Genomic DNA, 21619 nt, shown 5'->3' with positions numbered 1-21619 from the left:
CTTCCCGGCCTGGCCCGAGGGCCTGGGAGTTCCCCCTGATGTGCAGCGGGGCCCCGCGGCCTCCCCCGGGGGTCCCCAGCCCCTCCTGCCTCCTGGGGCCTTCCGGGCTGCTCCCCCCGCCGGGCCCCCTCTGAGCCCCCCCCGCCCCCCCCCGCCGGGCCCCCTCTGAGCCCCCCCCGCCCCCCCCGCCGGGCCCCCTCTGAGCCCCCCCCCGCCAGGTCCCCCCAGCCCGAGAGGCCCCGCGGCGCCGCCACGGACCATGGCCCCCGGGCCCCGGGGCCCCCCCCTGCAGGTGAGTGCGCGGCGCCGGGGGGACCCCGGAGCGGCCCGGGACGGGGGTGGGGGGCACCGGGGTGCAGATGCCCGATCCCGGGCCGGGCGCGGCTTGCGCTCAGGAGCCGAGATCTTGGCTGCGAGGTGCCGGAGCCGGGGGAGGGCGTGGGGGGCCAGGGCCAGGGTCCCGGGGGCAGAGAGGGGACGAGGCCCCGGGGCCCCGGGCTTGGCCTTGCCAGGGCCGGCCGGGACTGGTGCCTGCGCGGGAACCGGCCGGACCCCGAGAGGCCCCCAGAGGAAGCGGAGGGCCCCCCCGGCCCCCACTTGGGTCAGTGGGCTCACACACGCCGGGTGCACGGGGTCACGCGCGGCCGCGGAGATGAGGAATGGCACAAAAACGCAAGTTCAGGCTTCGGTTTAGGAAAGTCTGATACCTGGGGCGGCTGGGTGGCCCAGTGGCTAGAGCACCGGGCCAGGACTCGGGAGGACCCGAGCTCAAATCCGAGCTCAGACACTTCATAATGACCTAGCTGCGTGGCCTTGGCCAAGTCGCTCACCCCACGGCCTTGCAAAAACCTAAAAAAGGAAAGTCTGATACAAGTGCTGTCTGCCAGTCTAAATGAATACTTTTAATGGGAGGCCTGGGGAGACCGGGGGAGCTGAGGAGCGAGTGTCTGGGCCCAGATGGGAGCTCCTGACTCCTGGGCCTGCCCTTTAGCCCCCGCTCCCCGGGCTGCCCCTGTTACGCAACGTGCATTAAGCCGTCTCGGCCTTCTCAGTCAGAAGTACAGAGAGCAAGTCCTCTGATGGCAGGGCACACACCGACTATATTGATATAACGGTTAGTGTGACACTGAATGCAGCCAGTCATATTGTTCAGAAAGTCACTTTTAAAAACCGGTCCCCACTCGCTGCATTGTTGCTAGAGAAATTTGCGTCACCCACGCAGATTAGAGAGTGGGTTTTTTAATTTTACTCTTGGTTTACAAAGAAATTAGTAGTTTCTGCCCATCCTTTTTTGTAAGGTTTTGAATTTTACAGTTTCCCCCCACCCTCCCTTCCCTCCTCTGAAGGCAGTCTGATCACCTTTACGTTGTTTCCAGGCTATGTATTGATCAACATTGAATGTGTTGAGAGAAAAAAACACATCATTGAGGAAAAAATAAAATGTTAGAGATAGCAAAATTATGTAGTACATAAAACATCTTTTATTTTTAAAAAAATGTGAAGAGCACCAGCCCTGGAGTCAGGAGGACCTGAGTTCAAACCCGACCTCGGACACTTAATAATGACCTAGCTGTGTGGCCTTGGGCAAGCCACTTAACTCCACTGCCTTGCCAAAAAAAAATTTGATGGTAGTACTCTTTGGCTTTTGTTTAAACTCCACAGCTCTTTCTCTGGATACAGATGGCATTCTTTGTCACAGGTACTCTAAAATCGTCGCTGATTATTACACTGTTGGAATGTTCCAGTCCATCAAGGTTGATCATCGCTCCCATGTTGCTGTTAGGCTGGACAGTGTTTTTCTGGTTCTGCTCATCTCACTCAGCATCAGTTCATGCAAATCCCTCCAGGCTTCCCTGAATTCCCATCCCTCTGGTTTCTAATAGAACAGTAATGTTCCATGACATACATATACCACAGTTTGTTAAACCATCTCCAATTGATGGACATTCACTTAATTTCCATTTCTTTGCCACCACAAACAGGACTGCTATGTTTTTGTACAAGTGGTCTTTACCCTTTTTCATCATCTCTTCAGAGTACAGACCCAGTAGTGATATTGCTGGATCAAAGGGTATGCACAGTTTGGTTGCCCTTTGGGCAGAGTTCCAAATTGCTCTCCAGAAAGGCTGGATGAGTTCAGAGCTCCACCAACAATGCATTAGAGTCCCAGATTTCCCATATGCCTTCCAACATTGATTATTGTCCTTTCTGGTCATATTGGCCAGTCCCAGAGATGTGAGGTGGTACTCAGAGATGCTTTAATTTGCAATTCTCTAATTAATAATGATTTAGAGCAATTTTTCATGTGTCTATGGATAGCTTTGATTTCCTTGTTTTAAAAACTGTCTTTGCATATCCTTTGATCATTCCTAAATTGGGGAATTTTTTTTTCATAAATTTGACTCAGTTCTCTCTATATTTTAGAAATGAGGCCTTTGTTAGATAAACTGTTAAAATTGTTTCCCAATTTACTACATTTCTTTTGATCTTCGTCACAATGGTTTTGTGCAAAAACTTTTTAATTTAATGTAATCAAAATTATCCAGTTTGGTTTTTTTTTTTTATAGTGTTCTTACCAGGGGGTCATAAATTGCTCCCCTTTCCATAGATCTGACAGGTTAAACTATTCCTTGTTCTCCTAATTTGCTTATAATATTATTTTTTACATCTAAATCCTGCACCCATTTTCATCTTATTATGATATAGAGAGTAAAATGTTGGTCTAATCCTAGCTTCTGCCATACTTTCTTCCAGTTTGCCCAGTAATTTTTTTTAATCAAAGAGTGAGTTCTTACCCCAGAAGTTGGACTCTTTGGGTTCATTAACCAGCAGATTACTATAATTATTTCCTGCTGTGTCCTTTGCATCTAATTTATTCTACTGATCCACCATTCTCTTTCTTAGCCAGTACCAAACAATTTTGATAATGGATGCTTTATAATATAAATTTAGATCTAATTAGGTTGAGCTGCCTTCTTTTGCATTTTTTTCCATTAAATCCTTTGATATTCTTAACTTTTTTCTTCCATACAAGTAGTTTCAATTTTTTCTAGCTCACTGAAGTAAGTTTTTAGAAGTTTAGTTGGTAGGGCACTAAGTAAGTAGTTTAATTTAGGTAGAATTGTCATTTTTATTATATTAGCTTGGCCTATCCATGAGCAGTTGACATTTGCCCAGTTAGTTAGATCTGATTCTTTTTGTGTGAAAAGTATTTTATATTTTTTTTTCATAGGGTTTCTGAGTCTGCCTTGGCAGGTAGACTCCCAAGTATTTTATATTGTCTGATTTTATTTAAGTACGATTTCTCTTTCTAAATCTTACTGCTGTATCTTATTGGTAATATCTAGAAATGCTAAGGATATATGTGGGTTTATTTTATATCCTGCAACTTTGCTGAAGTTGCTCATTGTTTCCAGTAATTTTTTTAGATGATTTTTAAAGTTTCTCTAGCTATACCATTATGTCATGTGCAAAGAGTGAGAGTTTTGTCTCTTCCTTCCCAATTCTAATTCCTTCAATTTCTTTTTCTTCTCTTATTGCTGAAGCTAACATTGCTAATCCAGTACTGAATAGTAGTGATGATAATGGGCACCCTTGTTTCATCCCTGATGTTATTGAGAATGCTTCTAGCTTATCCCATTACACATAATGCTTGTTGATGGTTTCAGAAAGAAACTGCTTATTGTTTTAAGAAAGAATCCATATATTCCTACTCTCTGTTGGATTTGTTATTGATATAGTCAATTATACTGACATTTTCCTAATAATGAACTAACCCTGCATTCTGGTCATGATGTATTATCCTAGTGATAACTTGCTGTAATCACTTTGCTTAATATGTTATTTAAGATTTTTGCTTCCATATTCATTAAGGAAATTGGTCCATAATTTTCTTTCTTTGTTTTGACTCTTCCTCATTTAGGTATCAGCAACATATTGGTATCATAGAAGGAATTTGGCAGAGTTCCATCTTCACCTATTCTTCCGAATAGTTTATATAGCATTGGAATCAATAGTTTTATGAATGTTTGTGAAGCCATCTAGCCCTGGAGATTTTTTATTGGGGAATTCAATAATGGTTTGTTGAATTTCTTTTTCTGACATAAGATTATTTAGGTATTTAATTTCTATTTGATTTAACCTGGGCAGTTTATATTTTTGTAAATATTCATCCATTTCACTTAGATTATGAAATTTCTTGGCATACAGTTGGGCAAAATAGTTCTGAATTATTACTTAACAACTCTTGCTTTTATTTATTAGTTCAATAGTTTCCTTGCTTTGAATTTTATTAATTTCTCCTTTAATTTTTAGAATTTCTAATTTGGTATTTAATGGGGTATTTTTAACTTGTTTTTTCTCTCTTTTTTAGTTCCATGCTCAGTTCATTGATTTCCTCTTTCTCTATATTATTCATGTAAGCATTCGGAGATATAAAATATCCCCTAAAGACAGCTTTGGCTGTATGCCATAAGTATTTCATATGTTGTTTTATTATTGTCATTGTCTTGGATGAAATCACTAATTCTTTTTTTTATTTTTTTAAATTCATTTTTTATTCTCATTTTGTACAAATGTTTTTTTAACCTTAATAAAATATACTTGTTTACAAGTAAACAAAATACCCCTCCCCCATGAATATAGATAGACTCACTTGGGCAAAAAAGTAAAGGGGAGAGAAAATAATTAAAATTAAAAAAAAATAATAGTAATAATTGTAGGTATGGCCAGGTGGTGCTATGGACAGAGCACCAGCCCTGGAGCCACGAGCACCCGAGTCCATATCCAGCCTCGTAAACCCAATAATCACCCAGCCATGTGACATGCAAGCCACCTAATCCCCACTGCCCTGCAAAAACCAAAAAGAAGGGAAAAAAAGACCTAAAATAAAATAAAATAGTAATAATAGTAGGGGTGGCTGGGTGGCAGACAGAGCATTGGCCCTTGAGCCAGGAGCACCTGGGTCCGAATTTGGCCCCAGACACCCAAAGATCACCCTGCTATGTGGACCCAGGCAGGCCACCCAGCCCCACTTGCCCTGCACCCTCCCCCAAATAATAATAACAAAAAATGTGCTTCAGTCTTTGTTCCAAAACCATCAACTCTGTCATGGGTGGATCACATTCTTTATGATAAGTCCCATCACAAAAGTTACTTCCATATTTTTCCAACGTTGCCATTGCTGATCGCAACTCCCTCCTTTCTTATTTCTCCACTAGCATGTACTATATTTTCTCTCTCCTTTCACTCTGACTCTGCTGTAGGGTCGCTGAGTGGCGCAGCAGACAGATCCCTGGTCCTGCCGCCAAGAAGCCCTGAGCCCCCATACCACCCCTTAGGCCCAGAATCCATCTGGCCCTATGGTCCTGGGCAGGCCATCCAATCCCAGCCCCTTGCAAGAAGTAAAAAAGAAAATGTGTTATATCTGACCACTCTCCCACCATGGTCCATCCTCTCCTCCTTTATTCACATCCCCACCCCTTCCCCCTGCTCCCCCTTCCTTCTTACTCCAGATGTCTATACCCCATTGAGTATATTTGCTGTTTCCTCTCCTAGCCATCTCTGATGAGAGCAAAGGTTCCCTCATTCCCCCTTGCCTCCCCCCTTCCATATCATTGCAATAGCTCATTGTAATAAAAAAAAATCTTATTATGTGAAATATCTTGGACTATTCCCCCTCTCCTTTTTCTTCCATTTCATTTCCCTTTTTTTTCCTATTGACTCCATTTTTACACCATATTTTATCTTCGAATTCAGCTTTCTCCTGTGCTTCAACTATAAAAGCTCCCTCTACCTGCTCTATTAACTGAGATGTTTCATATAAGTATTATCAGTATCATTTTTCTATACATGCAGTTTATCCTCATTAAGTCCCTCATATTTCCCCCCCTCTCCTCCAATCTCCATGATTCACCTGAGCCCTGTATCTGAAGATCAAACCTTCTGTTCAGCTCTGGCCATTCCAAAAGGAACCTTTGAAATTCCCCTGGTTCATTGAAAGTCCATCTTATTTCCTGGAAGAGGACATTCAGCCTTGCTGGGTAGTTCATTCTTGGCTGCATTCTAAGCTCTTTTGCCTTCCAGTATATTGTATTCCAAGCCCTACGAGCTTCCAGTGTAGTTGCTGCTAAGTCCTGTGTGATCCTGACTGCAGCTCCACAATATTTGAACTGTGTCCCTCTGGCTGCTTGTAATATTTTCTCTTTGACTTGGGAGTTCTGGAACTTGGCTATAATATTCCTGGGGGTTGTTTTTTTGGGATCTCTTTCTCGGCGGGGGGGGGCTTGGTGGATTCTCTCCATTTCTATTTTGCCCTCTGCTTCTAGAATATCAGGGCAATTTTCCTGTAGTAATTCTTTGAAAATGATGTCAAGGCTCTTTTCCATGACTTTCAGGTATTCCAATAATTTTCAAATTATCTTTCCTAAGTCTGTTTTCCATATCAGTTGTTTTTTCAATGAGATATTTCACATTTTCTTCCAATTTTTCACTTTTTTGGTTTTGAAGTATTGATTCCTGATTTCTGGTAAATTCATCAATCTCCCTGAATTCTATTCTTTGTCTGAAGGATTTGTTCTCCTCAGAGAGTTTTCTTATCTCTTTTTCCATCTGGCCAATTTTGCTTTTTAAAGCATTCTTCTCAATAACTTTTTGAACTGTTTTATCCATTTGACCTAAGCTGGTTTTTAGCCTGCTATTTTCTTCAGCATTTTTTTGGATTTCCTTGACTAAGCTGCTGACTTAATTTTCATGTTTTTCTTGCATCTCTCTCCTTTCTTTTCCCAGTTTTTCTTCCAACTCCCTCATTTGATTTTTCAAAGTCTTTTTTGAGCTTTATTATAGCCTGAGCCCAGTTTCTGTTTTTCTTCGAGTCTTTAGATGCAGGAGCTTGTGCTTCCTCATCTTCAGACTGAGTATTTGGATCCTTCTTGGGCTCATTTGCAAAATATTTCTCAATGGTCTTCCTCTTGTTTCTTTGCTTGTTCATTTTCCCAGCCTAAGCCTGTTTTTTGGGACACTCCCACAAGGGTCTGTGTGTGAGGTTCTGTCCTCCCTCCTGGTCTGTGAATGACCATAAGCGCGCCCCCCCCCCCTGCCATGGGGCCGAGGTGGGGGGCCCCGTTGTTCTGTTGGGGGGCCTAGACTGGGATCAGGATCTGAATGTGGTCAGAGCCCCAGAGTCCTATTCCAGGGGCAGAGGACAGAGGTTGGCAGTCTCTCTCTCTCTCTTCACTCCCCTCCCTCAGCTCAATGGGCTCATACCCTGGGGGCTCCACCTGCTTCTGTTCCTGGATCTGGGCTGCTGAAAGACCAAGCTGCTTGCTGTGTACCCTGAGGGCTGGGCTCCACGTGCTTGCTCTGGCAGAGGTCCCCTGCTGTTCCCCCACTTTGTGCCCGGTGCTCCCCGGGGTGCAGCTCAGGAGACTCCCCTGCTGCTGTGAGCTGTGGCTCCCAGGGCCCTGGGGCTGCCTCTGGGAGGCTGAGGTTCTTTCGCTCTGGTGGGCCGCCCCTCAGACCCCAGGGAGCAGAGCCTTTCTGCTCTTTTCCAGGTTACCTTGAGTAGGAGAACTGCCTCATTGGGTCCCTCTGTGGGTTCTGTCTCTGGAAAGTTTAGTTAGAGTCCTTAGTTTATGAGTTTTTATCAGAGAGCTCCTAAGACTCGATCCCTTCATGTCGCCATCTTGGCTCTGCCCCCACTAATTCTTTCTATGATTTGTTGTTTGATCCACTCATTCTTTAAAATGAGGTTATTTAGTTTGCAATTTATTTTAGGTCTATCTCTCTATGACCCATTGTTGGTAATTTTTATTGCACTAAAGTTAGAAAAGGATGTATTCATTATTTGTCTTTATGCATTTGATTATGAGGTTTTTATGCTCTAATACATGGTCAACTTTCGTATAGGTGCCATGTACTACAGAAAAAAATGTATGTTTCTTTCTATCCCCGTTCAGTTTTCTCCAAAGGTATAGTTATCATGTCTAGGTTTTCTAACATTCTATTTACTTCCTTAACTTCCTTCTTGTTTGTTTTATGGTTAGATTTATCTAAATCTGAGAGTAGAATGTTGAGGTCTCCCACCAGTAGAGTTTTGCTGTCTATGTCTTCCTGTAATTCATTCAGCTTCTCCTCTGAGAATTTTTTTTTTGCAAGGCAAATGGGGTTAAGTGGCTTGCCCAAGGCCACACAGCTAGGTAATTATTAAGCGTCTGAAGCCAGATTTGAAGTCAGGTACTCCTGACTCCAGGGCCGGTGCTGTATCCACTGCAGCACCTACCTGCCCCTCCTCTAAGAATATGGATGCTCTACCACTTGGTGCATACATATTTAGTACTGAAATTGCTTCATTGTCTATGGTACCTTTTAGGAGGATGTAGTTTCCTTCCTTATATCTTTTAATGAGTTCTGTTTTCACAGCTGCTTTGTTTGAGCTAAGAATTGCTACCCCCTGTTTTTTTCACTTTAGCTAAAGCTAAATGTATTTTGCTCCAACCTTTTACCTTTACTCTGTATATATCTCAGTTTCAAATGAGTTTCTTGTAAGCAGCATGTTGCAGGATTCTGGCTTTTAATCCACTCTGTTACTTCTTATTTTAATGGGAGAGTTCATCCTGTACACATTGAGAGATAATTTTCTTTTTTAGGTTTTTTGCAAGGCAATGAGGTTAAGTGACTTGCCCAAGGCCACACAACTGGGTAATTATTAAGTGTCGGAGGTCGGATTTGAACTCAGGTCCTTCTGACTCCAGGGCCAGTACTGTAGGCACTGCACCACCTAGCAACCTCCCCCCCATTCACCTTGAAGGTTATAATTACCAACTCTTTTTCCCTTCCATGCCACTTTCCCTTTGTTTGTATTTTTCCCCATTTTTCACTATATCCATGTTCCCCAGTATTTTGTTTCTGAGTACCACCACCTTCAGTGTGTTTGCCCTCCTATATCAACCCCCCTCCCCTTTCTTCCCCCATTCCCCTTCTTCGTTCCCTTCCTTCTGTTTGTTCCCCTTTTTCTTCCCCCTTCCCCTTTTGCCCTTTTAATACATGAAAGGTAAGGTAAGTTTCTTAACTGAGTATAAGTTAACTTTAAGCCAAATCTGATGAAAGCAAGATTCAGATGGTTCTCACCTCCCTTCTCCTCTATTGCAATAGGTCCTTTGTACCTCTTAATGCAATGATATTTACCCCATTCAGTCTCCTCCATCTTCCTGTCTCCTTACTATCCCCCTTTTTTAAGGAAGTATTGTTTTTAAGTCATTGTATCTGAGTCACAGTAAAATCATGAGTGTCCATCACTTCTGGCTAAGTATATTCTCTCTAATAGAGTTACTGTTTTCTAGAGTTATGAGAAACTTTCTCCCAGGTGGGGATATAGCCAGTTTCATCTTATTGGATAGCAGTTACAATATTTCCTCTGTACATATTCCCTGCTTCAATATGAAAGTCTCAGTGATAAGAGTTGGGGATATGAGTACCAAAAATGTGATTGTGTTACCCAAGGTAAAAAAGAGGAAGGAGATTGGAGAGGGGGAGTCACAGAGTCACAGTCAGGAGATTAAGGCTGGGCTAGTTGAAAGGTCTTCCCACTCAGGTTAGGCAAGCCTCTGGTGGGCTCTAGAGAGCTGAATGAAGCCAGAATCCCTTCATGAAGGTGGGAGCAAAGATCACTTGTTCTAAAGACTGGTCAGTCATAGTCCAATCAGAGGCCATCTGAGCTCTCTGTCCTTCTGGCTCAGACCTACCTGGGAACTGCAAGCCCAGCACTGAGTTTCTGGGGGTCAATTGTTTTAATGAAAAGGGCTGCCTTCTTCCAGTCAGTGAAGAAGAATCCAAGGAAGAGGGAGACCAAGCAGACAGGTAGGCCATATGCAAAGCTAAAGAAACCCCATGAGCCTCAATGGGTCAAGTCCTTTTCTTTTCTTTTTTTCTTTTTTTTTAGGTTTTTTTGCAAGGCAAATGGGGTTGTGGCTTGCCCAAGGCCACACAGCTAGGTAATAAGTGTCTGAGACCAGATTTGAACCAAGGTACTCCTGACTCCAGTGCCAGTGCTTTATCCACTGTGCCACCTAGCTGCCCCTGTCCTTCATTTCCAACAAAGACCACAACATCAGGGAGTTGATGCTATGACAGGCATGTGAATTGAATTTGAGTGAGGAGGATCCTATGTCACCCACCTCACTTTCTCCTCCAGAGCCATCTGGATCCAGTGGCCAAGTATGAATTAGGACACCTGGAGGTGACCCTGGATGGGAGGCAGAGTTAAATGACTTAACCACGGTCACACAGCTAGCAAGTACCAAGTGTCTGAGGCTGGATTTGAACTCCCATCCTCCTGAATCCAAGACCATTGAGGTACCTACCTCATGCAGTCCCCTCTTAAGAATGTTAGTGCTGTTTGAACCACCATCAAGAGATCATTCTTTAATGAAAAAATACTCTTACACCTTGGTATTAGGGCAATATGTTTAGAATAGATTCAAGAAAGAATTTAAAGGGCCTTTGGATCTAAATGACTCTCTCCTAGTTCCTGAATGCAATCAGTCTAGAGTATCAAATGGATTAATGTAAAAAGTGATTTTCTCTGTAAGATAATTCAGCAACACATTCAACATAATTGATGTTATTTGGTTGATAATAATTATTGACATTATTATGTATTTATTTACATTATTATGCTTCAAATGTTTATTTTCTTTGATTTTTTTTGTGATCTTGAAAAATAGTTCTGAGGGGCAATCCTAAGGAAATGGACTCTTCTTTTGATCTAGACGTTGTAAAATTATGATTTAGGCTGTATTTGGTTGCAGTATTTAAAAACAAGTATATGATTACCAATATTTTGGTTTAAAATTTTTTATAATTAAAACAACTTTCGTTCTGGGCAAAGTACAGAGCAATCTGTAAATTGTCCTTATCTGGGAAATTCTTTGGGGCCTTAGCAGGTAGCTTCCTTGGGATTTTCTTTTGGTCAAGGTTGTAAAATCTTATCAGCTTGAGATAGAAGTTGCCTAAAAAAAGTAATGAAGTCGTTTAGGAAAAGGATGAAATTCCATCTGTAATAACACATATGACTGTTATATATATTGAGACAATTCAGTCTCCACAGATCCCAGCCTTGTTGCAAAATGGATCTCAGTCCTTGAAAAGAGTTGATATTGTTAGGTCTTGAAATGCAGATAATCAGAGAATGGCTGGTCCCCAGGATCTGGGGACTCACACTTATTCAACCTGCATTTAATGTGCTAGACACTGCTTCTGTATACAAATAGCTACAAACTTAGATACATACATACATACATAATCAAATGCTAGGTGGTCCAAGTAGATAGAATTTTCTGCCACCCAAGTTTTAATCCAAACCCTTACACTTCTAGAGTTAGTCTCAGTTTTATCTACTCTAAATGGGTGACAGTAGGACCAGGGGCAGCTAGGTGGCGCAGTGGATAGAGCACTGGCCCTGGAGTCAGGAGTACCCAAGTTCAAATCCGAACTCAGGCACTTAATAATTATCCAGCTGTGTGGCCTTGGGCAAGCCACTTAACCCCATTTGCCTTGCAAAAAATAAAATAAAGTTAGGACCAGATGATATAACGTTTTCAAGGTTTTTCTGCTCGTACATAGTAGGTGCTTGAGAAATATTTGTTTCCTTGTTTCCGCCATGTAGAATATGTCTGAGGGAGAATGTGGACCAAGAAAGAGTTGTAGATGATGGGTGGTCAGGATTGTTTAATGAAGAAATGAAGTCAAATAGGAATAGGGCTGAGAAAAGACTAAAAGATTTGACATAGAAGAATTCAGTGATAAGTATAGAGAGAACACTTTCCAAGAGAGTAAGGATGAAAGTTTTAAGTAAATAAGGATTTTGAGTAGGGGTACTTAGGCCCAGTGGTAGAATACTGGACTGGGAATCAGTCTTTAGGAGTTCAAATCTGGCCCAAGCCCTTAGTAGCTGGGTGATCCTGAGCAAATCACTTAACCTTGTTTGTCTCATTTCATCACCTCTGGAATGAGCTAGAGGAGAAAATGGCAAACCACTCCAGCATCTTTGCCAAGAAAATGCCAAACTGGGGCAGGAAAAGAAAAAAACAGACTAATGAGTGAATGAGAGAGGAAAATAAAAAGGTCAGCATGTGAGGAATGGTGTTTGTTCTTTGTTCTGGATGAAGACCATGAACTGGGGAGGTAATGCCATGACATGCAAGTGAATTGGATTTGAGTGCAGGGATGTTGTAGTCACCAGTCTCACTTTCTGCTCCGGAACTATCTGCTTTCAGTGGGCAGATATGGATCTAGGTGACTGAAAATGTCCCTGGATGCAGTGGAAGATCTTCTAGGTCTTTCCCAGGTCAAGGTTCGACTGAGGCAGTACTCATTCAGTTATTAAAGTGAGAAAGATAAGGAAAAGCTGGGGCGTCTAGGTGGCGTAGTGGATAAAGCACCGGCCCTGGAGTCAGGAGTACCTGGGTTCAAATCTGGTCTCAGACACTTAATAATCTTAATAATTACCTAGCTGTGTGGCCTTGGGCAAGCCACTTAACCCCGTTTGCCTTGCCAAAAAAAAAAAAAAGTGAAAAAAAAAGATAAGGAAAAGCCAAGAATAACCACTTCCCCCACCACCACCAAAAAAAAAAATTAGACCCTCAGGGTTTCTCAGTGACTAAGAAAAATCCTAGAGTCGGTTTCTGGTTAACTTACTAGTTCAGCTACTAAATAAAAAAAAAATTAATAGTCACTGCCCTTTCTCAGTAATCAGAGCTAAAGATCATGGAGCTCAGCAAATGCTTAAATACTCTTTGAAAAGAGGGTGCATTTTGAGAGATGCAGATCATTCCTGATGGGTGAACTATCAGTGAAGGGTGGTGGGATTAATGAAAAGCTACAGCAAAACTCTTCAGCTCCTCCTGCTATAGTGTAGCTTGATCTTGACACTCAGCTGCCTCTGGTTATCTGCATAGAAGAACCTATTTCCACTGAGACCAGTCAAATTGAACAATGTCTTTTATGCCATTTAAGGACTTTGACCTAATGATTTTTAGGGCCAGAATTCACCTGGATGAATTCTCTTTATATTTTGAGAAATAGTTTTCATAGCTTCCTATTCAAGATTGAGGAGAATGTTCCTGAAGAGCTAGGACAATCTCATTATCCACCCTGTCCTGTCCTTCAGAAACTTAGAAGGACTGGTCACTAAAGGAGGAAATTTAAAAAATAAAGCTGGATCCTACTATTAGTAATTGGTTATTAACAATCATTTCATTCAGTAGGTGATTCCCGGAGTTTGGCTGAGAAAAGGAGATGGGATAGAAGGATGTTTCAAGGGGTTGTGAGACTTTGGTGAAGGTTTTGTAAATATTGGGGAGACACATATTTTTGTAGTCAATAGAATAGGGACTCTTCTTAGGAAAAGGTTAAAAATTGGGTGTGATGATTGAGGGTGTAAACTTTTGGGGTGGACTTCATTGGTTATGTCCATCTAATATGTTTGGACTTTGGAAAGGCAAGGGCTCCCAGTTTCTTAGAGAATGGAGAAAATAAACTACTGTTGCAATGTGCAAAGTGGTTCTGAGAAGGATGAATGAAAGCAATCATTCAATAAACATATTGTGTGTGCCTGACCCCAGGTTGGGGGGGGGGGTGTAAAAAGAGACAAACAGCAGTGTCTGCCTTCAGGGAACTCACTATCTAATGAGGAAACAACAGGCACACAAACTTGTGCACCCAAGCTTTGGACAGCTCAGTAGGATATAATTAAAAAGGAAGACACCAGAGACTTGGAGGAACCCAGGAGATTGAAATGAGGAGGCAGAGGATTCCAGGCACTTTGAGGAGCCAGAGAAAACCCCTGAAGCCTTGAGATGGAGGGTCTTCTTCCTGGCATATCCAGGAGCCTGGTATCATTGGATCAAAGAATAGGTGGCAGGAAGTAAAGGTATTAAAAATACTGAAAAAGTAGGTGATATCTAGGTCATGATGAGCTTAAAGCGACATACTCAGAATGAATCAATTATCATTTATTTGGTATCTTCTTGGGGTCCTGCACTGTGTTAAACCCTGAGATTGAAATCTGTAACAAGAAATACTGCCCAGTCCCCATGAAAGTTATACTTTCAAGGGAAAGACAATACAAAAAAGGAAGAGATTTTGGGGAAAAGACAACAGACACTAGAAGATGTTGGCAAAGTCCGGTTCAGTGTTGTGCAGCCATGTGTTAAATGTGGAGATGTGTGATTCATCCCTCTCCTTATGTGGAGGGGACTTCACCCCCTAGTGATGAAGAGAGAATGTAATAGGAAGGGAAAGGCAAGAGTTGTGGAAGAAAATGTTAGGGATTCGGGGGACTTCACCCCCTAGTGATGAAGAGAGAATGTAATAGGAAGGGAAAGGCAAGAGTTGTAGAAGAAAATGTTAGGGATTCAGTAGTTTAATGATCAATGCTTCAAAAGATTTCCTTCTTAAGGAGTTATTCATATCATGAATGAATGAAATGCTATGAAGAATCATGATGCAGAACATCCCCAAAAAGGAAATTTTTTTTAGTTCTTTTTTTTTTTAATCTTTCATAATTTCAAGAATAAAAATAAGCGAAACTCAAAATTACATCTTCCTTACATTACAAATAGTCCATAACTCAGATATTTTAAATAAGAAAATGACAAAAATTAAAGAGGTGTATATCTATATGAGATAGAAATACTCCAAAAATATTAGAACTTTTGAAAAAGTGAGTTCTTGGGCAGCTAGGCAGTGTAGTGGATAAAGCATTGGCCTTGGAGTCAGGAGTACCTGGGGTCAAATCTGGTCTCAGACATTTAATGATTACCTAGCTGTGTGGCCTTGGGCAATCCACTTAACCTCATTTGCCTTGCTTACCAGTGTAGCAAAAACCTAAAAAAAAAAAGTGAGTTCTTTCACTCTACTGGAAATGGAAAAAAATGAAATGGAAGAGCCTCAAATACCAAATCCATTGACTCAATATGTGTTCTACATGTATCAGGTAGGAAAAATAAATGGCCTGTCCCAAATATCAGAGGATATGTAGGTGGGGCCAGTCTTGTATGTTATCCATCCGTCTGCCTCTTGTGTCTTGATTCCCAATGTCCTAGAGTTCCAGCAGCATATTTAAAAACTTGTCAATGTGTTTATTCAATCTCCAACCCCACTTGATTAAATATTCCATTTGTAATGAAGAAAAGGGACTCTCTGTTCCCCCACTTATTTTCTAGTATTTCTTGAAAATGAAATATTAAAATGAATGAATATATAATATGAACAAGTGAAAGCAATCACATTGCAAAGACAGAAGTTATTGTGGTTATGACACATTTGACTGTCACCTCAAGCCCTCATTAGAAGAATAGAGAAACCCTCTTAATTGGGTAGAAACAGTCTCCTACCACTCATTGAGCCACTTTGTGAGAAATACGTCTTTAGAATTATTTTCATACTTTGATCTAGTTAAGATTTACTTTCAGGCTTTTAGAAAATTTACTAGATAATTTCATTTTTATCACCTTCATGGTCATTTAATGTTCCGTTTCCCCTAATATATAGTATTTCCCATGTTCTCACAAATTTTGCATAGAATTTTCTTAATATATCATTGTGGGGGTGGCTAGGTGACGCAGTGGATAGAGCACTGGCCTTGGAGTCAGGAGTACCTGAATTAAAATCCGACCTCAGACATTTAATAATTACCTAGCTGTGTGGCCTTGGGCAAGCCACTTAACCCCATTGCCTTGCAAAAAAAAAAAAAAAGCTTTTATCCTCCAGAGATTCTTATATGTTACTGATAGAATACATCCCTTCTCCCTAATTCTGTCAGGAAAAGCAATTTTTATTGCAAGGCATATTTCCTGCTAGTATTATTCCAATTTGATTCTCAACTAATCGAAAATACCTTTCTCAATATTCCATTGGACTCTTAAAGACTGGTTTCAAGTCAAGACTGTGACACTTATAAAGGTGAGAGGAGTTTTAGACAAATCCTTTCTGTGTTTCAGTTTCCTTTAAGTTGATGAGAATTGAGGTAGACAGATTGTGGAGTCTCTTTCAGCTCTAAACCAAATGACTTTTATTGGTTTAGGAGTTAGTGACATTCAAGGATGTAGTTGTGGACTTCACCAAGGAGGAGTGGTGCCTCTTGGATCATTCACAGAAAAAGCTTTACAAGGAGGTCGTACAGGAGAACATCCAAAATCTTCTCTCACTTGGTAAGGGCCATAATTTCTCTTTCTTATTGTTAATTATCAGTCCAAAATTAACACAAAGAGCAGAGAATGGAACCATACTCTCTGATGCACCTCAGCCTCAGAAGCTTCCCTGACTACATAATTATCTGTGTTCACAAAAGCTCCTCAGTTTATTGAATTTTGACTAGCCTGCAGTTGACTTGGCAATGCCAGACTAATGCTGCCAGGAGCCTGGAGGTTCCCCTCCCCTGTTTTAGTACCAGTGTAGCTATAAGAGGACATCCAAGAAGTTTTGTTGCATCTTGGTATGTGATGAGAAGATCATGAGCTGCATCAGTCTTAAGTCACCATTGCTATTGAATATTTTCATGTGTGTAAATCTCTTTGATTACATATGATTGTTTTTTTCAGATCTCGAGACCAGGTCAGAAGTAAATGAGATGACTAGAAAACTGGAAATATTTGTGGAAGAACATGACCTGGAAAGATTCCTGAGTGATGGTCCCTGTGATTTCAATTTGAGAAAAACCCATGACCCTAATATCAAGGTAGATTGAAATGCAAAGATTGACTGTGAATTTGATAAAAATTGGGAAGAGATTCAGACAGTCTTCCGTCCTATATCCATGTATGAAAATGACCTGAGTGAATGAGTGTTTTCATAATAATGGATATAGCAAAGGCTTCATTGAGCAGTTAGTCCCCTGGAAAACCTCCTGAAATGGCCGTGTATCCAGGCAATCTAAGGGAAATAACCTTGAGCTGGAGATCAGACCTCACTAGATATCAGAAAAGTGATACTGGAGAGAAATGCTTTCTGTAAGTAATGAAAGTGGGCAGGTCTTGAGTCAGAACTCCAAGCTCATTACTCATCCTCAAATTTATGTTAGAAAGGAGTATGATGAATATAATGAATATAAAATAACCTCATCCCACCACTCATATCTTCCTTTCCATCCTAGATTTCACCCTGGAATGGAAAGATAATCATGTCCTCTGTGTGGGAAACATTTGGTTGGAAGTTGAGTCTTGATGGACCTCAGAAGATACCTACCAGGGAGTTTTATAAATGTAATGAATGTGGGAAGATTTTCTGTCATAAGTCACTCCTTATTGTCCATCAGACAATCCACAGTAACAGGAAACTTTTTGAGTGTGATCATTGTGGAAAGACTTTTAGAAGCAACTCTCATCTTGCTAATCATCAAAGAGTCCACACTAGAGAGAAAACTTATGAGCGTTATCAGTGTGGAAAGTCTTTTAGAGAAAGCTCCCGTCTTGCCACACATCGGAGGACCCACACTAGAAAGAAATGTTATGAATGTAAACAGTGTGGAAAAATTTTTACTCTGAAGTTTAATTTTACTCGACATCAGAGAATCCACACTGGAGAAAAACCTTATGTATGTAATCAATGTGGAAAGGCTTTTACACAGAGGTCCCATCTTGTTGGACATCAGAGAATCCACACTAGAGAAAAACCTTATGAATGTAATCAATGTGGAAAAGCTTTTACACAGAGGTCCCATCTTCTTGGACATCAGAGAATCCACACTGGAGAAAAACCGTATGAATGTAATTTATGTGAAAAGACTTTTAGACTCAATTCCCATCTTGCTATACATCAGAGACTCCATGATGGAAAGAAACTTTATGACTGTATTCAATGTGGAAAGTCTTTTACATGCAACTCTAATCTTGTTAGACACCAGAAAATCCATGCTAGAGAAAAACCTTATGAATGTAATCAGTGTGCAAAGACTTTTACTTTGAGATATAAACTTGGTGCACATCAGGAAATCCACACTTGAGAAAAATCTTTTGAATGTGATGGAAAGACTTTCAGTCAAAGCTACCATCTTTCTAAGCATCAGAAAATCCATACTAGAAAGAAATCTGTTGAATGTAATCAGTGTGGGAAGAATTTTATATACAGGTCTCACTTTCTCAGAGAATCCATACTAGAGAAAACTCTGCTCTCTGGATGGTCCCACCTCGTGGCAAAGTGTATTGCTTGGACCGGCAGTAGGTGGTCATTGAGGTCTTAGCTCCCCCTGCTCCCCAAGGTCATCCATCACATCTCCTGACATCTACTCTGTAACAGTCAAGTGATCAGAACCAGGGGCTGCCCTCCTACTTCCCCTGATTCTATCCTTGGGAGTGCAACAATCTACTTGGAGACTGTTCTCACAGAACCCAAGAACATCTGTATTTTCCCAAGAAATGCAACTATAAGAACTGACTGTAGACCTAGGAATATTTGTGTTGTTTTCCAACCCCTGTCCTGTGTATAAGTGACCCCCAGGAATATGCTGTTTTTTTGTTTTTTTTTACACACTCCAGAGAGTGACCCTCATCCAAAGGTGATGGATACTCAGTCCTCAGATTCAGAGATCACCTGTGGACATGTTTGTGTGTTTGTTTGTGTGTGTGTGTGTGTGTGTGTGTGTGTGTGTGTGTGTATTCTTTCTTCTGGGCTCCTTGACCCAGAGAGAGAACAGGGGAATTGGGGGAGGGAAAGTATGTTTTTTTAATTGAAGAAAAAATAAAGTAAATGCTCTGCCTTGCAACCTTTAGAAGAGCTGGCTGCCCTTGATTAGAGCCAATCAGTCATTTCATTGATCACCCCTCTTCTACTTTGCTCCTGGTCTGTCTAGGAAGGACCCAGGAAGGAGATAGCTCCTGAAAGTTTTCCAAGCTCCTTCAGACTTGTGGTGAATTGGGGCTGTGGGAGGTTCAGAGGGAGAGGTTCAGGGCTTGCTCAGGAGGCATCAGGTTATGAGACCAAAGGGTTTGGGGGGGGTATCCCTACCATCTACTCTGGTGAATCTTCACAACACAGCAGTGGGAGTGCCTAAGACCTTACTCCATGGGAGAGGAAACTGAGACAAAGTAACTGACTCAGGGTCACACCAACTCCTATGCCTTCAGTAAGTCAGCAGTTAGCCACTGTCATTGATTCCTTCTCTGTAAGAATGGAATGATATCAGTGCCAGTCTCTCATGGAGGTTTGGAGGATCAGTGGAGCAGCAAGAAGCATTCATTAAGTGCCTACTATGTGCCAGACACTAGCCTGGGAAGTCAAACCCAGATTAAAGAGCCCTACCCTCCAGGAGCTTATACTCTAAAGAAGCCCTGCCGAGAATGCGAAGTAGAAATGGGATCAACACCTCACCCCACCCCACTGAGAGGAATTGCTATTGTTGTCCTCTCAGTTTCTGAATGAACAAACATGAGATGGGTGGAGGGGAAACCTCAACCAGTGAGCAATTATGAAGCTCCTATGGTGGGCCAGTTCTGTGATCATTATTAGGGGTGCCTGTGCTGCAAAAAAAAAAAAAAGAAGAAAAATCTGGACTCTGTCCTTGAGCACCAGAGAGTCTGAGGTGGGGGTTGTTGAGGGTGAGGGACTGAAGGGTCCCTGCTAAATGGAGGGGAGGGCTCTAGGGATTAGGAGGGTCTTCCCAGAGAAGGCTGGGGAAAGCAGAAGTATCAGAAACTGGGATCCCTCTGCCTTATGGGAGCCAGCTCTGCACATATAGGAGATGGGCATGTCTAACTAAGGCTCCTTCCTCCACCACTTACCTTTGGGCTGCCCTCTCCATGGGAACCTCATCTTCCCCTCTGACCTCTTGGTGAGTGTCCTTCAGATTTCCTCTATATTCTGGCCCAGGATGCTGCCCCTTCTTGTTCAGGCTCCCTGTCACTTTTTCAAAGGTCCTAAGGGGACCATCTCCAGTTTTACCAGTGGCCTGACATACATATTTTACCCACAGTATCAGATACAAGAAGAGCTCTGGGTCTGGGGTCACTGAGGTTCTGCCTGGTCTCCCATCAGAGATCCTGAAGCCTTCTGATTCCTGGGCCTCAGTAGGAGAATGGGGAATGGGAAAGAGCTCAAGCGTCAGAGGTAAAGACGGTGGCGATTCCTCTTCCTCTTCAGACCAAGCTTTCATCCCTTCTGCCCTTCTCTTGTCCTATGGTCTACACTCAGGGCAGAGACTTTGTACCTGCTCTGAAATCTGATCTTCCATAATTTTGGCCAGATCCCCATCCACCCTAGGAAGAAAAGGCAAAGATGTCTCCCTGACAGATCCTTTCCCCTCCCTTGATTGCAGAGAACCAAAGCCTATTACAAGGAGAAAGCCTAGACCCAGAGAGAATGGTCCCTAGGCTCCAAAGAGCGCCATCCTAGGTAAATACAGTCCATCCACAACACTAACCAGCACTAATAAACATGGAACCCAAGAGCCAAGGAGGTTTCCTCCTGTTAGACCCTGGCCATCCTTAGCAGTGATGTCAGCAGAGCAGATTGTCCTCCTAGTTCTGCTCTTTTCCTTCTTCCTCGGGTCACAAAATCTTCCCATTTGCCGTTTCTTAGGTCAAGTTGCCGGGTTTTTATTTACAACGCCGGCTTCTTAATGCTAGTCCGTCCTCTTACTCACCAGTCCAACGCGTGGTGAGTCTTCGGGGTACCTCCGGCCCCCACTCTTTGATGGGGGAAGAACCAGACAGAGCGCCTGAGGTGGGTCATGAGTCTTTATTCTTCTGTGATCACATTCCCGCTCCCTCCCCACCTCTCAGCAGACACTTTTATCCCCCCTGTCTTCCCTCCCATGAACTCTTAAACAATGAGGGGCCGAGTTCTGTAACATTCCTTTATAAGGGGATTATTTTATCCCTTCTGTCCTCCCTCCCATGAACTCTTAAACAATGAGGGGCCGAGTTCTGTAACATTCCTTTATAAGGGGATTATGTTTCCCCCGCTAAGTGACCACCAAGCCTCTTCCCCCCGCCCCCAACATCTCCCCCTTTCTGTTTTACAAGGTTATCACTTGGTGTGACCTTAAGCGGTGCTGAGGTTAGCCTTAAGCGGTGTCATTTCTACTGGCCTCTGATAGCCGGGGGCGAGGAACCCTGTCTTAGGTCATCTCCTTCAACCCAGGACCTTGCCCGTCCTAGGCGCCCGACACCCTCAGGGCCTGTCTTAGGTGGCTGGGTGAGGAGAAGTTGCCCGTCTTGGGGTTTACCTCATCTTACCCCTAGGTGTCACATGTCATGCATGGCGGCTAGCCAGACTTGGGGATCCTCCCCCGTCTCTATGGCCATGAAGGCTTTCTGAGTAAGAAGCATATAACCCCTCTGTCGCCTAGCTAGGCGGCAGAAACAGACAACAAGTAGGGTGATTCCCAGAATCAGCGTCCTTGTTCACCCTCAAGGGGGTATCCTCCCGCCATCTGGCAATCCCTCCATGGTATGGGATCCTCGATGTCTTCCCCTGTGGCCACACATGAGGGGCCCCACCGAGGCAGAAGGGAGCCCCATCGATGTATTGGTCACTAGCAGGCGAGGGTAGATCGGGGAGTTCCGTGCTACCGGAAGGGGAGAGGGAATAACTCGGAGTATTCCCCATGTCGGATTTCCTTCAGATG

The 21619-nt window shown here is 42.6% G+C and overlaps 1 protein-coding gene across 2 annotated transcripts; it reads left to right on the top strand.

Annotated features, from left to right (window-relative positions):
- The first annotated feature begins 202 nt into the window (after positions 1–202).
- On the top strand, positions 203–21212 carry LOC141504100 (uncharacterized). 2 transcript variants are annotated; one of them, XM_074208932.1, is made up of 4 exons: positions 203–292; positions 16082–16208; positions 16599–16735; positions 17150–21212. In XM_074208932.1, the coding sequence occupies exons 1-4, from the start codon at positions 260–262 to the stop codon at positions 17996–17998; spliced, it is 1146 nt and encodes a 381-aa protein (XP_074065033.1). In that variant the 5' UTR covers positions 203–259; the 3' UTR covers positions 17999–21212. The 2 variants fall into 2 exon arrangements, with proteins under 2 accessions (XP_074065033.1, XP_074065032.1); XM_074208931.1 differs by lacking the exon at positions 203–292 and adding an exon at positions 594–4078 and having other exon boundaries at positions 17150–21211.
- The last annotated feature ends 407 nt before the right edge of the window (positions 21213–21619 follow it).

This window comes from Macrotis lagotis, unplaced genomic scaffold (genome assembly GCF_037893015.1).
Source record: "Macrotis lagotis isolate mMagLag1 unplaced genomic scaffold, bilby.v1.9.chrom.fasta BILBYCTG106, whole genome shotgun sequence".
NCBI lineage: Eukaryota > Metazoa > Chordata > Mammalia > Peramelemorphia > Peramelidae > Macrotis > Macrotis lagotis.
Note: the sequence above shows the minus strand (reverse complement) of the source record. Positions and strands in the feature narration are given on the sequence as shown.

Excerpts from the sequence above, each read along its gene's own strand:
- LOC141504100 (XM_074208931.1), top strand. The coding sequence starts at position 4,025 with ATGTTTGTGAAGCCATCTAGCCCTGGAGATTTTTTATTGGGGAATTCA. Across the intron at positions 16,209-16,598 it reads CCAAAATCTTCTCTCACTTG|ATCTCGAGACCAGGTCAGAA; the intron begins GTAAGGGCCATA and ends TGTTTTTTTCAG. Across the intron at positions 16,736-17,149 it reads CCCATGACCCTAATATCAAG|ATTTCACCCTGGAATGGAAA; the intron begins GTAGATTGAAAT and ends TTTCCATCCTAG.